General features: G+C 33.3%; 1 protein-coding gene across 1 annotated transcript; it reads right to left on the bottom strand.

Moving 5' to 3' along the window:
* Positions 1-5,050: 5,050 nt before the first annotated feature.
* Positions 5,051-7,548, bottom strand: LOC100785187 (vacuolar cation/proton exchanger 3). Its single transcript, XM_026123928.2, is given in 11 exon segments — positions 5,051-5,376; positions 5,482-5,550; positions 5,661-5,754; positions 5,881-5,997; positions 6,102-6,155; positions 6,282-6,398; positions 6,490-6,569; positions 6,572-6,608; positions 6,748-6,960; positions 7,067-7,263; positions 7,545-7,548. Coding segments are annotated over 10 exon segments (975 nt in total). The 3' UTR covers positions 5,051-5,376; positions 5,482-5,488.
* Between the last annotated feature and the right edge of the window lie 5,043 nt (positions 7,549-12,591).

Raw genomic sequence — 12,591 nt, 5'->3', positions numbered from 1 at the left:
AATGCATATTTGACTAAAATTAAGTGTATGATAGATATGTTAGTTACCAAAGTGACAAAATCTATAAGATAATTTAATTTTAAACTAATGATTATTTCAATTACCCATAAAATAAGAAATACTAAATTATGTGATTATTGATTTATGGGTACATTGAAATTCATTGTTATAAGATATTTATGAATCATCCAAAAGTTAATTAGTTATTCTTATAATTAATGAATATAATTGTAGGTAATTCGTGTGTATCATTAATTTTATTTATATACCCAGAGGAAATAAGTACTACTAATTGGTGCATATTTAATCGCCAAATAATGTCAAGAGTTTTATTAGTATGTTCATGTTTGTATGTTGTGTGTTGTGTATGAGAATTTATGAATGACTGTGAATGAGAACTTTCTTGTTCAATTTATTTTGAACTCATTATCGTCTGAATATGACCCATTCTAAATGAGTTATAATACCATAAAAGATAAATGAAATGTGCATGAATTGCACAATATGTTGGTTCAGGAAGAAATGAGGCTTAAGAATCAAAGGAATCAAGGAGCTGGAAATAAATTTGTGAAGAAACATAATAAAAGCAAAAGGCCATTAAAGATCAATGACGATCTTGTGCAAATCTAGAAGAAGATATCAAAGAACAATAATTGTCATTTGGAAAATTGGACACTTCTAGAAGGATTGTCCAAAGTGTAAGTATTGGTTCGAAAAGAAAAGTGAGTTTAATGGTCTTGTATGTTTTGAATCAAACTTAATTGAAATTCCCCATAATACATGGTGGATTGACTCTGGATATATGACTCATGTTTATAATATTATGTAGAGATTCCTTACCATCCAAATCATAAGCTTAAATGAGAAGTTCGTCTTCATGGGAAATAGAGTGAAAGCTCCAATGGAAGTAGTCAAAACTTATCATTTAAAACTCGACACGGGACATCATTTAGATTTATTGGAAACTTTTCATGTACCTAGTTTATCTAGGAATTTAGTTTCATCATCTAAACTTGATGTTACTGGATACTCTTTTAATTTTGGTAATGAATGTTTTAGTTTATTTAAGCATAATCATATAATTGGTACTGGTGTTCTTTGTGATGGTTTATATAAATTGAAATTAGATGGTTTGTATGTTGAAATCGTTTTAACTATTCATCATAATGTTGGTACTAAATATAGTTTAGTGAATGAACAATCTGCTTTCTTGTGGCATAAACATTTAGGTCACATTTATAGAAAAATGATGGAAAGATTAATAAATAATGAAATTATTCCTGATCTAGATTTTATGGATCTAAATATTTGTGTGGATTGTATTAAGGGAAAACAAATAAAACATAAAAAGAAAAGAGCTACAAGAAGCACTCAACTTCTTGAAATTGTGCATATTGATATTTGTGGGCCTTTTGATGTTAATTCTTTTGGAAAAGAAAAATACTTTATCACCTTTATTGATGACTGTTTATGTTACCATTATGTCTACTTATTGCACGAGAAATCTCAGGCAGTGGATGCCTTAAAAATTTACTTGAATGAAGTAGAAAGACAATTAGACAGAAAGGTGAAAGCTATTAGGTCTGATAGAGGTGGTGAGTGTTACGGAAGATACGATGAAACTAGACAACACCCAGGTCTATTTGCTAAACTCCTTCAAAAAGGCGTAATAGAACTTTAATGGATATGGTTAGGAGTATATTAAGCAAACCAACTTTATTTGTATCTTTGTGAATGTATGCCTTGAAAACTACCATATATTTGTTGAATAGGGTTCCTAGTAAGGCAATTCCAAAGACATAAATAAGGATTTATAATCTACAAGAAAGAAAATTGGATGCAAGAACAATCAATGAATATTTCATTGGTTATCTAAAAAATTCAAAGGGGTATATGCTTTATTGTCCTAATCATAATATGAGAATTCTCGAAACAGGAAATGCAAGGTTCATTAAAAATGGTGAAATAAGTGAAAGTACAGTTTCACAAGATGTAAAAATTAAAGAAGTTAGAGTGCAAGTTCCTTTAGCTCGTTCCTTTAGCTCGTGCAAGTTAAAGAAGTTATTGCTCCTAACAACAACGAAGAAGAGCAACACAATAATGATCCCATGATATATAATGAACCTATTATGGAAGAACCATAAGAAGTAGCATTAAGGAGGTCACAAAGAGAAATGAGACCAACTATTTTGAATGACCTATGTGGTATACCTACATGAGACAGGAACAAACTTAAGCATTAATGATAATGATCCAGTTTCGTTTTCACAAGTTGTAAAATGTAATAATTCTTAGAAGTTATTAAATTCCATGAAAGAAAAAATAAATTCCATGGAACATAATGATGTTTGGGACCTTGTAAAATTGCCAAAGGGTTGTAAAAGAGTTGGTTGTAAGTAGGTCTTCAATACTAAACATGACTCTTATGGTAACCTTGAATGTTACAAGGTCAGACTTGTTGCTAAGGGATTTACTCAAAAAGATGACATTGATTATAAAGAGATGTTTTCATCGGTCTCAAGAAAGGATTCTTTCAGGATTATCATGACATTAGTAGCCCATTATGACTTAGAGCTACATCAAATGGATGTGAAAACTATCTTTCTTAATAGAGATTAAAAGAAGAATGTTTATATGGACCGATCAATGAGGTTCTCAGTTGAAGGAAAGGAACACAAGGTGTGCAAATTAAAGAAATCAATACACAATCTTAAGCAAGCTTTTCGCCAATGGTATTTAAAGTTTAATGATATCATTGTTTCCATTGGATTTAAGGAAAATACTGTTGATTGATGTATATATTTGAAGGTCAGTGAGAGTAAGGTTATTTTCTAATTTTGTATGTTGATGATATCTTGCTTGCAACTAATGATCTTGGTCTTCTTCATTAGACTAAGAAGTTTCTCTCTAGCAACTTTGAAACGAAAGATATGAGTAAGGCAAACTATGTGAGGGGGATAGAAATATTCCAAAATAAATCACAAGGATTGTTAGGCTTGTCTCAGAAAACATATATCAATAAAGAACTAGAGAGATTCAGGATGAAAAAGTACTCAGCATCACCCGTTTCAATTTAGAAAGGAGACAAATTTAGTCTCGTACAATGTCTTAGAAATGATTTGGAACAAAAACAAATGAAACAATTCAGTACATTAGTTGTTGTTGCATCTACCATGGAAACTGAATTTGTAGCATGTTTTGAGGCTACAATTCAGGCTAATTGGTTGCAAAACTTTATTTCAGGACTTGAAATTGTCGACAATATTGCTAGGCCGCTGAAAATGTATTGTTATAACTCCCTAACAATATTTTTCTTTAAGAATGACAAGTACTCTAAGGGTGCTAAGCATATGAAATTGAAGTACTTTGCCATGAAAAAAGAAGTTCAGAAACAAAGAGTGTCCATAGAACATACTAACACAAACTTTATAATAGCTGATCATTTGATAAAAGGATTACTACCTAAGACATTTATAGAATATGTTGATAGTATAGGCATTATTGTCATTGATGATCATTAAGTGTAATTTACCTTATACATTTTTTACTGACACTCTAAGTTCATTTATGATATGTTTCTGATTACTTGTTCTCTATGTTTGCATGCATATTCTTATTAGAGTAATGTTAACAGATTTTGTCTTGAATAAAGATATTATGTTAAACCAATTATGTACTCCTAACTAATGGTCATATTAAGAAGACTAATTTGTAGTACATGGAATGGACTATGTCGATTAAGTGATGTACAACCGCCATGACTCGAATTGATTCCTATTCTTAATCATGAAATTATGATGTGCCCAATGTATAGTTTAATTTATTTATTTATTTAGTCCATACTGTTTAGTAATGTCACATGAGCAAGTGGAAGAATGCTATAATTAATATCTCATGAGAGAGATATGCCTTATTTAGGGACTGATAAATAAATAATTAATAATTAAGGACTAAATTATAATTGGATTAAATAAGAGAAGTTTCTAGAGATAACTGCTACTTGATGAGAGTAGTAGTGATAAAGGGGTTAATACTCATTAACGTGAAATAAGATTATTTTCTTGACAGAAAAAGTGTTCTCTCTAATTCCTAGCTTTCATGAACATTGAGAGACAGAAAGAATAATGAAAGAAGAAAAATTTTATTTTTCTCTTCTTCTAAAGAATCAAAATACACTGGAGAGAAGTTTCACTATGAAAAAAGGTACACATTATTTATCTATTATTTGTGAGAATCATATATTTTAAAATTCTATTAATTTTCTATAATTGTTAATATAATGAATCTTTAAGTTTTACGGATTTGTCTCTTTAATCTTGTTCCAATAAACTAATAAAAGGTGGCAGATTATTTCAAGCTCTTCAATTCCATCCTAGGCCTTTATTAATTAGTTTATAAAGGTAAAATACAATTTTATTACTATTTGCAAATACAATTTAATGTATGCCTTCCAAAAATAAAACAATCTAATGTAATTTTATTCTTTTAAAAATTGTTACTATTTTTTTTAAAAAATGTTTATTTAAGGCCATCAGAAATAATGTGCATGAATTTCTAAAACATGTGATTTACACTACAGTTTTAAGTCTTCGACTTACCCTAGTCTTCCACATTATGATCATGCGGCCCACAAATATATGCAACTAATATGATGAAAGTTATTTATCTCTCTAATGCACTAATGTGAACCAGTTAAAGCGGGCAAAGATCGAGATATTCAATTCCATATATCTTTAATCTTTGTAAATATAATTAATGCGATTTTAATCTTTGAAAAAAATGCTGCCGTACTATTTTAATTCTTGTATATTTAACATTTTAAAAATAATTTCTATTGTTATTAATGATGTAACATAGTACAATCACTACTACAAAATACCCTTTCTACATTGGTTAATAGTGCCTTTCTACATCAGTCATCACGCGCCATTGTAATCGACATCGTTGAAACGCCATCGTCCTAAACGACGGTTGACTGACCGTCTTAGAATGACTTGGGCTCAAAGACGGGTCTCGAGCCACACCTATCTTAAAATGCTGACCATTCTGCATCGGTTGTGGGGGCGAACCGTAGTAGAATTCTGCCTATTCTAAGACGGGTTGGTCTCTAAACCCGTCTTAGAATGTCAGATTTCTACATCGGTTGTCCTAATAACCGTCGTAGACTTTCCAGCATTCTACATTGGTTGTCGAACACTAATGTCTCATATGAGACTTAATTTATAAACCTTGGTCAAAATTCAGCAATCAAAATAGTAAATGAATAAGGACATCATTAAAACAAGCTATATAAACCCTGGAATTTGAATATGATTTTTGGTTTGGATCGATGCCACCATTCTTCATCTCAGGAAGGGACAACAAATAGGCCAAAGCTTGCAAAACCAAGTTCCCAAATTTAACTTTAGATCAAATTTTCTATGATTTCACAAGAAGGATTATATTCATATTTATCTGACACATAACTTGTAATTAACTTACCTACTAATTAAGCGCTTAAAACTGCATTAGTGGCTGGTTTAAGTGTGATGTTAGTAACATCAGCTTGGTCTGTAAAAAATAACAGATCAAATTTTAGGCATGAATTACAAATTTAAAATGGCATCATAGATTTTGACTATTTATGTAACCATTGGAAAAATTAGATATATTTTACTTACTATTAAAGGGTGTTCTTTGTACGAAGAAGCATGCCCCAATAACAATGTAGCACAACAGGAGAACAACGCCTTTCATGTAGTGAGAAGTCCCATCCTATGAATAATTAAGGGTGGTTTTGTTAATTCTTATAATATTTCATTCAGAGATTGAATGAAAATATGATGTCAAAAAAAATATGGTGTTTTTTTTGTCAGTTGAAATTGTTAATTAAATATATACCTGTAAAGTGAAGCCCGTGACTATTATTGCCAATGCAAGGGAACCTGTCTCTAGGAGGTTGAAATTCAGGTCCATATTGATAGGTATTATCCAAGCAATGATTACACATAATGGGACCTATATTGTGTAATTGCATAAGCTTTCATTAAAAGAAGGAAAAAAAATAACTAAATGAAATTATGAAAGTGTTTGTTTACATATTAGAGGTGTGTGTATCGTACCACAAACATGGCAATCTGAGTTGCTGAACCCAATGCAACAGCCAATGAAATGTCCTGTGGTCAAGGCATTACTTTAGTTTAATATTTTAATTAATTAAAAAAATATTGCTTAGCCAATATGAATATTATGTTAAATGAGGGGAAGTGTGAAAAGTTTATAGCACTCTCTCAAGTTCTCACTAGCTTGTTCTTGAAAGCAAATACGATTGCTCCTGCATGTTCAGCTGCATTTCCAACTATTAGTAGCAAGATTATGCTGAGGAAGCTGACAGACAAACCCCATGAATCTGATGCATCCTGTTATGTGACAATTTTATCATCAATATTTATAATAGTCAAAATGGACTTCATTTTTTGAAAGAAAAAAAAAACATTTTATGTCAATTACCTCAATTGTATCCACCACATATTCAGACAACACAACAATGAACACAGTCATTCCAACCAACCAAGCAATGCCACTCCATAACCAATCATAGCTTGTTCTTCTTCACCATCCTCACCCTCCTTAACAATTCGTGATATAAGCAATTTAATTAATGTATGTCCACAGTTGAACAATTCAGCTTGTTAATTAATTAATTACTTCTAAGATACTATAAGCAATTTAATTAACCATTTTCATAATTTAAGAAACCTAGCTTACATCTTCAGCTTCAAATAACTGTCTGTGTGTCCACAGTTGAAAGACAATGTAGACAACATATGCAATCAACATCACAATGCCAGAAGTTCTTCACAAGTGGAGTGAAGGGTCTACAGTGAGAGCAACTAAGGTACCACTTTATTTGAACAACATTGGAATCCGATAGCATAACAATCCCAACAACAACATAAGTTAGTTCACATCTGCTTATCTCTGCAGATTCAATGCTTAACATTAGTCATCATTGTTCCATCCATTATTAAGAAAAACATAAAGAACTAATGAAAAAATGTGCACAAATGGATTTTTAGGGCCTTACTCTGTCATATTTTTGTTCCACTTTAAGGTTTGCAATGCCACCACATAATAGAGAGGTCCCAAGAACCAGAAGAATGTTTGAAAGAATAGAACCCAACAAAGAATACTTGACCACAACAATTTTGTTACTGCTAAGGGCAAATATTGCTATTATGAGCTCAGTAACATTCCCACATGTAGCATTTAGAAGTCCTCCGACTGTAATTAAGAAAATGTAAAACATTTAATTAGCAGCAGTGATACCATAATCAATTTTCCCCAGCAATAATGGATATTTCGTCAATAAAATCCTATCTTTTCTTTCATGATTTTGCTAATTTCTGGACGAGTACCTAACAAAAGATTAATGTAAAGTAAATAAAATATGGATACACAATGGATGTTGTTAATCTTATATAACATTAGGTATTATTTAAATGAGACCACTTAAATTAGACTAGTGCAGTTTTGTTAGTGTGTGCTCTTTTTGGGACTTGCACCCATAATGCCACCCTTTTAATATACACGAATAGACAAAGGAATAAATTCATTTCTGGGAGACAATGACCTTGATTAATTGCATGAACTCAAGGCAGTGGTTTTGGACCACATCCTTCCTAGGACCAACAGGGCTTGCAAGCTCATCCATGACTCCTCCTACAAGCTCCAAAACCTTCACAATTCTCTACACATGACCAGTAGAAAGGAGAAAAAAATCAATCGAACAAACTAGATATTCTGTCACTTTTAGGACAATTTTTTTAACATGTTTTCAATATATTACCTTTTCTACATTTTGAAGTCTCTGCAATGAAGTTGTTTGGCCCTGTGAATCCATGGATGTTGATTTCTTGTGTTCCTTCTCTAATTCAAGTCTATACAATAAATCATTCTGAAGACAAAAGAATTATCTTAAGATTGGATAACCATCAAATGCAAATTAACAATTTCATAATCACATAGTAGCAACAATAGAGTTGAGATGCATAAGATGGTAAGAATTTATTAGTAAATAGAGCAGTCAATATGGCCCATCAAGACAAGCCCAGCCTTAATGCATATGGGTCAGGGCCAAAAAGCCCACTAGATCAAAAAACTGTGAGCAAAAGCCCTGAAGTCACGTAGGGAAAGGGCCAATGCCAACCCATGGGCCAAGTTGTCAATTAAAAAAAACTAAAGCTGAGATGCATATGGCTTAGGGATAGGGCCAACTCGATATGTCTTTGGGCTTTTTAGGCTAATAATAAAAATGTAACAATTCATCAAATTATTAGTTTTATTGTAAATAATTCAATCTATATAATTGAGCACAAATTATATGAACTAAAAGCAGAGATTCACATCTGCAAACAAATAACAAATACCAAGCCAAGTTCATTTTGTAGAAAAAATTGTAAGATAGACCACATCCACATTCACTTCTGCAAGTTTCCCTGGTTTCAGTTTGTGACAGGATTGTAATTCTTCTTATATTTCTTAAAACAAAACAAGTATTAGATTTGGAATCCCAAAGGCATTTCAATTCTCACATAAGGAAAGGCCACTCACATAAATACTCACCTTTGTTAGTTGCCTCATGTAATGGGATATTGAGAGAAACAATGTAGTCATGTTGTGTATTATATGTAACTTTTCCAGATGAACACAAAATTCTATCTTCAATACCAAATTTGAAACTTGTCGATGGATCCAGTTCAACTTTCGCAGCATTAATTAGCTCCCTCAAGTTGATTAAGAAAATGTAGGAAAAATTGTAAAGCATCCTAACATCAAATAGGAATCAAGCAGTCAAAAACTAAAGATAGCAAAGTAACATGACTTTAAGCAGAAGAGTATACACGTACATATACTGTATATTAAATAAAGGATACATCTTTGTTCAACTGTTGAATTACGAAGTCAATTACTGGAAATGGGTCAATAAATGCAGTGGAAGACATATCTGCACATCCATAAGTCAACATTTACAATGTTTAATTGAATGGACACATGAAACTAGTTAAAGAAAAAAAAGAAAAATCTACAAAAATAAGAAATAGGTGTACACTTAAAACTATGTTACAACAAACCAATGTTCGGTGATAGCCCCATCTGTGTAGGCCAAATACTCTGGTACAAACCATGGCAGGTATCCAATCCCTCACCTAAAGGCTATCTTCTGCCCAAATCAGGTCACTAAAATTATCTTTGTAGAGGACAATACCTACAACATCAAACATCTAGTCAGCAAAGATTGTCACAAACATAGTCAAACAAATGATACTAAACAGAAATTTGTAGTAAAGTGAAAACAAAACAAATTGTAACAGCAACCTTGTAGTAGAGAGTTCGCGCACAACAATGTGTAGGACCTGTAAACCCTGTTGAGGAGCATCAGTTTGCGTTCCTTGTAAAAAGAGTCCCAAATGGTGAAGGTCTGCACGTGCAGCCACTTTTATCACAACCTTGAGACATGTGCCTGTCCCTCCTGCATTGAATATAACAAACAATTATAAAATGAAACAATGATAAAATCCAAAACTAAGAAACAATCACTAATGGCAGTATATGAGATAAATTTTGCTGAAGTCATGGCAATATATGACATACCTTATTGTCTTTTTCTTAGACAACCTGTGAAAGGGACTACCATAATGCGGATAACGCTGACCTGCATTCAATTAGTGTGGCACAACAAAAACACTGATCCTATATGGGGATAAGTACAAAACGCAACCCAAAACATTGCACAATGACTAAGGTAAAGAAGTCAAATTTAGAGAGATTTATATAATCATGTTGAATTAAAAGTCATGACCATAATTATTCATGAAACATAAACAATAAAAATGTTTAGTTCCAAACAATAAAGTTCCCATGTCATCTAAATTTGTCTAATTTACATCCATCTTTCCAAGTTGTAGAAAATAGACTGCCCATTTCTTGCGTAGTATCGTCATGGTGTCACTGTCTAATGGTGTTCCATCAGAAAACCACTACAAATTTGTAAAAATTATATAAGGTAAGTACATGAACCATTGAGGTAGGATTTCATATGACCAAATTCATTAGTTATTGTAATAGTATGCATACCTTGTTCCATTCATTCTTCACACCATCGCTGACTATGCACCACATCCAATGCATCACATAATATCCACACTCATAGCCTCCGGCTTGTACATTACTCTACATGCAATATGAAAATACCTAATTAAGCTTGGTTATTTTTTGTTAGACATGGTACTTATTTCAAATTTCCATAAATACTCAAATAACGACATACCTTTGGTTCAATCCATTGAGGTGTAGGTCCATTCTCCTTGCCTTGGAAAGTAGTGGATATTTTCTTCATTGCACTAAGTTTGAAAATAACAAAAAACGTATATAACATGTAATATTTTGACTGCTAAACTACAAGTGCTGACCAATGCTAAATTTTATAAGCTTGCTAATTACTTGCTAACTGCAGCCTTAATGTGAACATCAGGCTTTTTCCGTAAAGAACAAAACCAAACTACAATATTCTCTCGTGGACACAAAACAAGAAGTTGCCAATGTGCCCTAAAGTCAAGAAAATCAAATTAACCAACTTTTAATGCAAAGACAATGATAACAGTCACATGAATTGACTTACTGATTCAAGTAAGGTCCTAAGTACACTTCTCGATGTGATTCCTTGACCCACGTTTCTATATACTGTTCATATTCTTGACGTCTGTCCTTTGCGCGGTGTATAGATCGGGGCTCAAGGAAACCATAAATTGGAGCAAAACCTATGCTTGTACTCCAATCATTCATAAACCTTTTTGAAACACGGTAAGCAATATTGTTAGCCAAATATTGTAAGGACAATTAATTATTACTTAGATTACGATATATAATTTACTTACATCATCCACAACTGTAATATAGATATGTTTAAACATTTGTCACCTAAAATGATTTCAATAACATCTGCATGTGTGATGAAAAACCCATTTTTGGAATTATGTATCCCAAATTTTGCCCCGTCCCATGACCACTCGATTGGTTGTTGGTAAACGACATATAGGTTCTTAACCAATTCTCCCAGGGGATCATCATCTACAGCCACAACAGTGCCCCTCTCAGGCTGTTCAACCGACTTCGGGGGAGGCTTCTGTGAATCCAACATGGTTAGTCATAATAACAATTAGTGTAGATGTAATTAATAATGACAAAAAAATAAAATGGATTCATAGGGAAAAAAAAGAACCTCGTACAAGTCCATTAGATCCGCAGCAACATCAGAAGGCTCTTTAGGTAATCCTTGTGCCTCAGGTTCAGCGCAGCTACCCTTTGTGCTCACACTTGCAGCTAAAACCTGTATTTCTGGCGCCTTAATGGGGGCTAATTGATGTGATGCAATACGAGATAACTCTATTTTAAGTGTTTGTTTTAATTCTTGCTTCATTATCTCCAAATTGCGTCTCTGTTGGTCTTCAATTGCCCTCCTCCAAGCCTCGTCCTGCTGCTTGATTTCTTCTTCCACCTCCTTCCGTATCTTATCCTTAATGCAACCGATGATTTCAGCCAATTGTTGTTGGTTGATTGATGGCGAGGACGTGCTAGAGGCACGTGACGCTTGGCCAAAGTATTGGCTTATTGTGACACTTGTCCCTGCGACACGAACATGGCCTGGATGCTCAGGTCGGCCTATAGCCGTGTTTAGTATGTCCTGACGCCCATGCGGAACAAAGCTCCGCTGTGTAGCGTGTTCCTCTAATGACTGTAAGTGAACAACACATGAACTTACAATTTTGTCTGAAATTTCTTGTGCCGCTACAGAGGTCATTTGGCCATAATGATTTGTGCGGGCCATCTTCCCCTTCAGTTGTCTCGACACTGGGGATGGAGGGTTGAGGCTGAGTGATGGATTTTCAGTAAACTCAGCTAGATGATCTCGACGCTTCCTATTCTCGTCCATAAGTTTCTTGTCAAGAAGTTCATAACCCCCACGAGACAATACGTAGGGGCAATCATTGTATTTTTGAATTTCCTGCGCCTTCTTCTGTATTCCCTTACAAACACAAGCAACAAATATTCATATATATATATATATATATATATATATATATATATATATATATATATTACATAACAACATTTAGAAGTCTTAATCCATTTTCGAATATAAGGCAAATACCACAAACCTACCAATCATTACGACAAACATGAATTTTCTGGTACTCCATACCCGCTTCAGTGTCGGCGGTTGTTGACATGTCTGGCAATTCACCGTGCCATATCCAATTTGTATAACTCCGACTGAAGCCGTCACAAATAAGATGTGATCGGATGTCATCTAATGAATGACGCCTTCCATTGACACAATTAACACATGGACAAAAATATTTTTCACCCAACACTGGTGCATGTTGTTGCACAAACTCCAAGAAATCTTCAACCCCCTTTTCATACTCATCACTTATGCGCGGTGCTTGAATCCAACTTCGATTCATGTTTTCTGTTCTATAAGAACGCCTCTGTTATGCCGTATGCATGATATTCTCACTTTTTTCATATGAAGGCGAGGTCCTATCCCAT

Source organism: Glycine max, chromosome 9 (genome assembly GCF_000004515.6).
Source record: "Glycine max cultivar Williams 82 chromosome 9, Glycine_max_v4.0, whole genome shotgun sequence".
In the NCBI taxonomy this organism is placed as follows: domain Eukaryota; kingdom Viridiplantae; phylum Streptophyta; class Magnoliopsida; order Fabales; family Fabaceae; genus Glycine; species Glycine max.
Note: the sequence above shows the minus strand (reverse complement) of the source record. Positions and strands in the feature narration are given on the sequence as shown.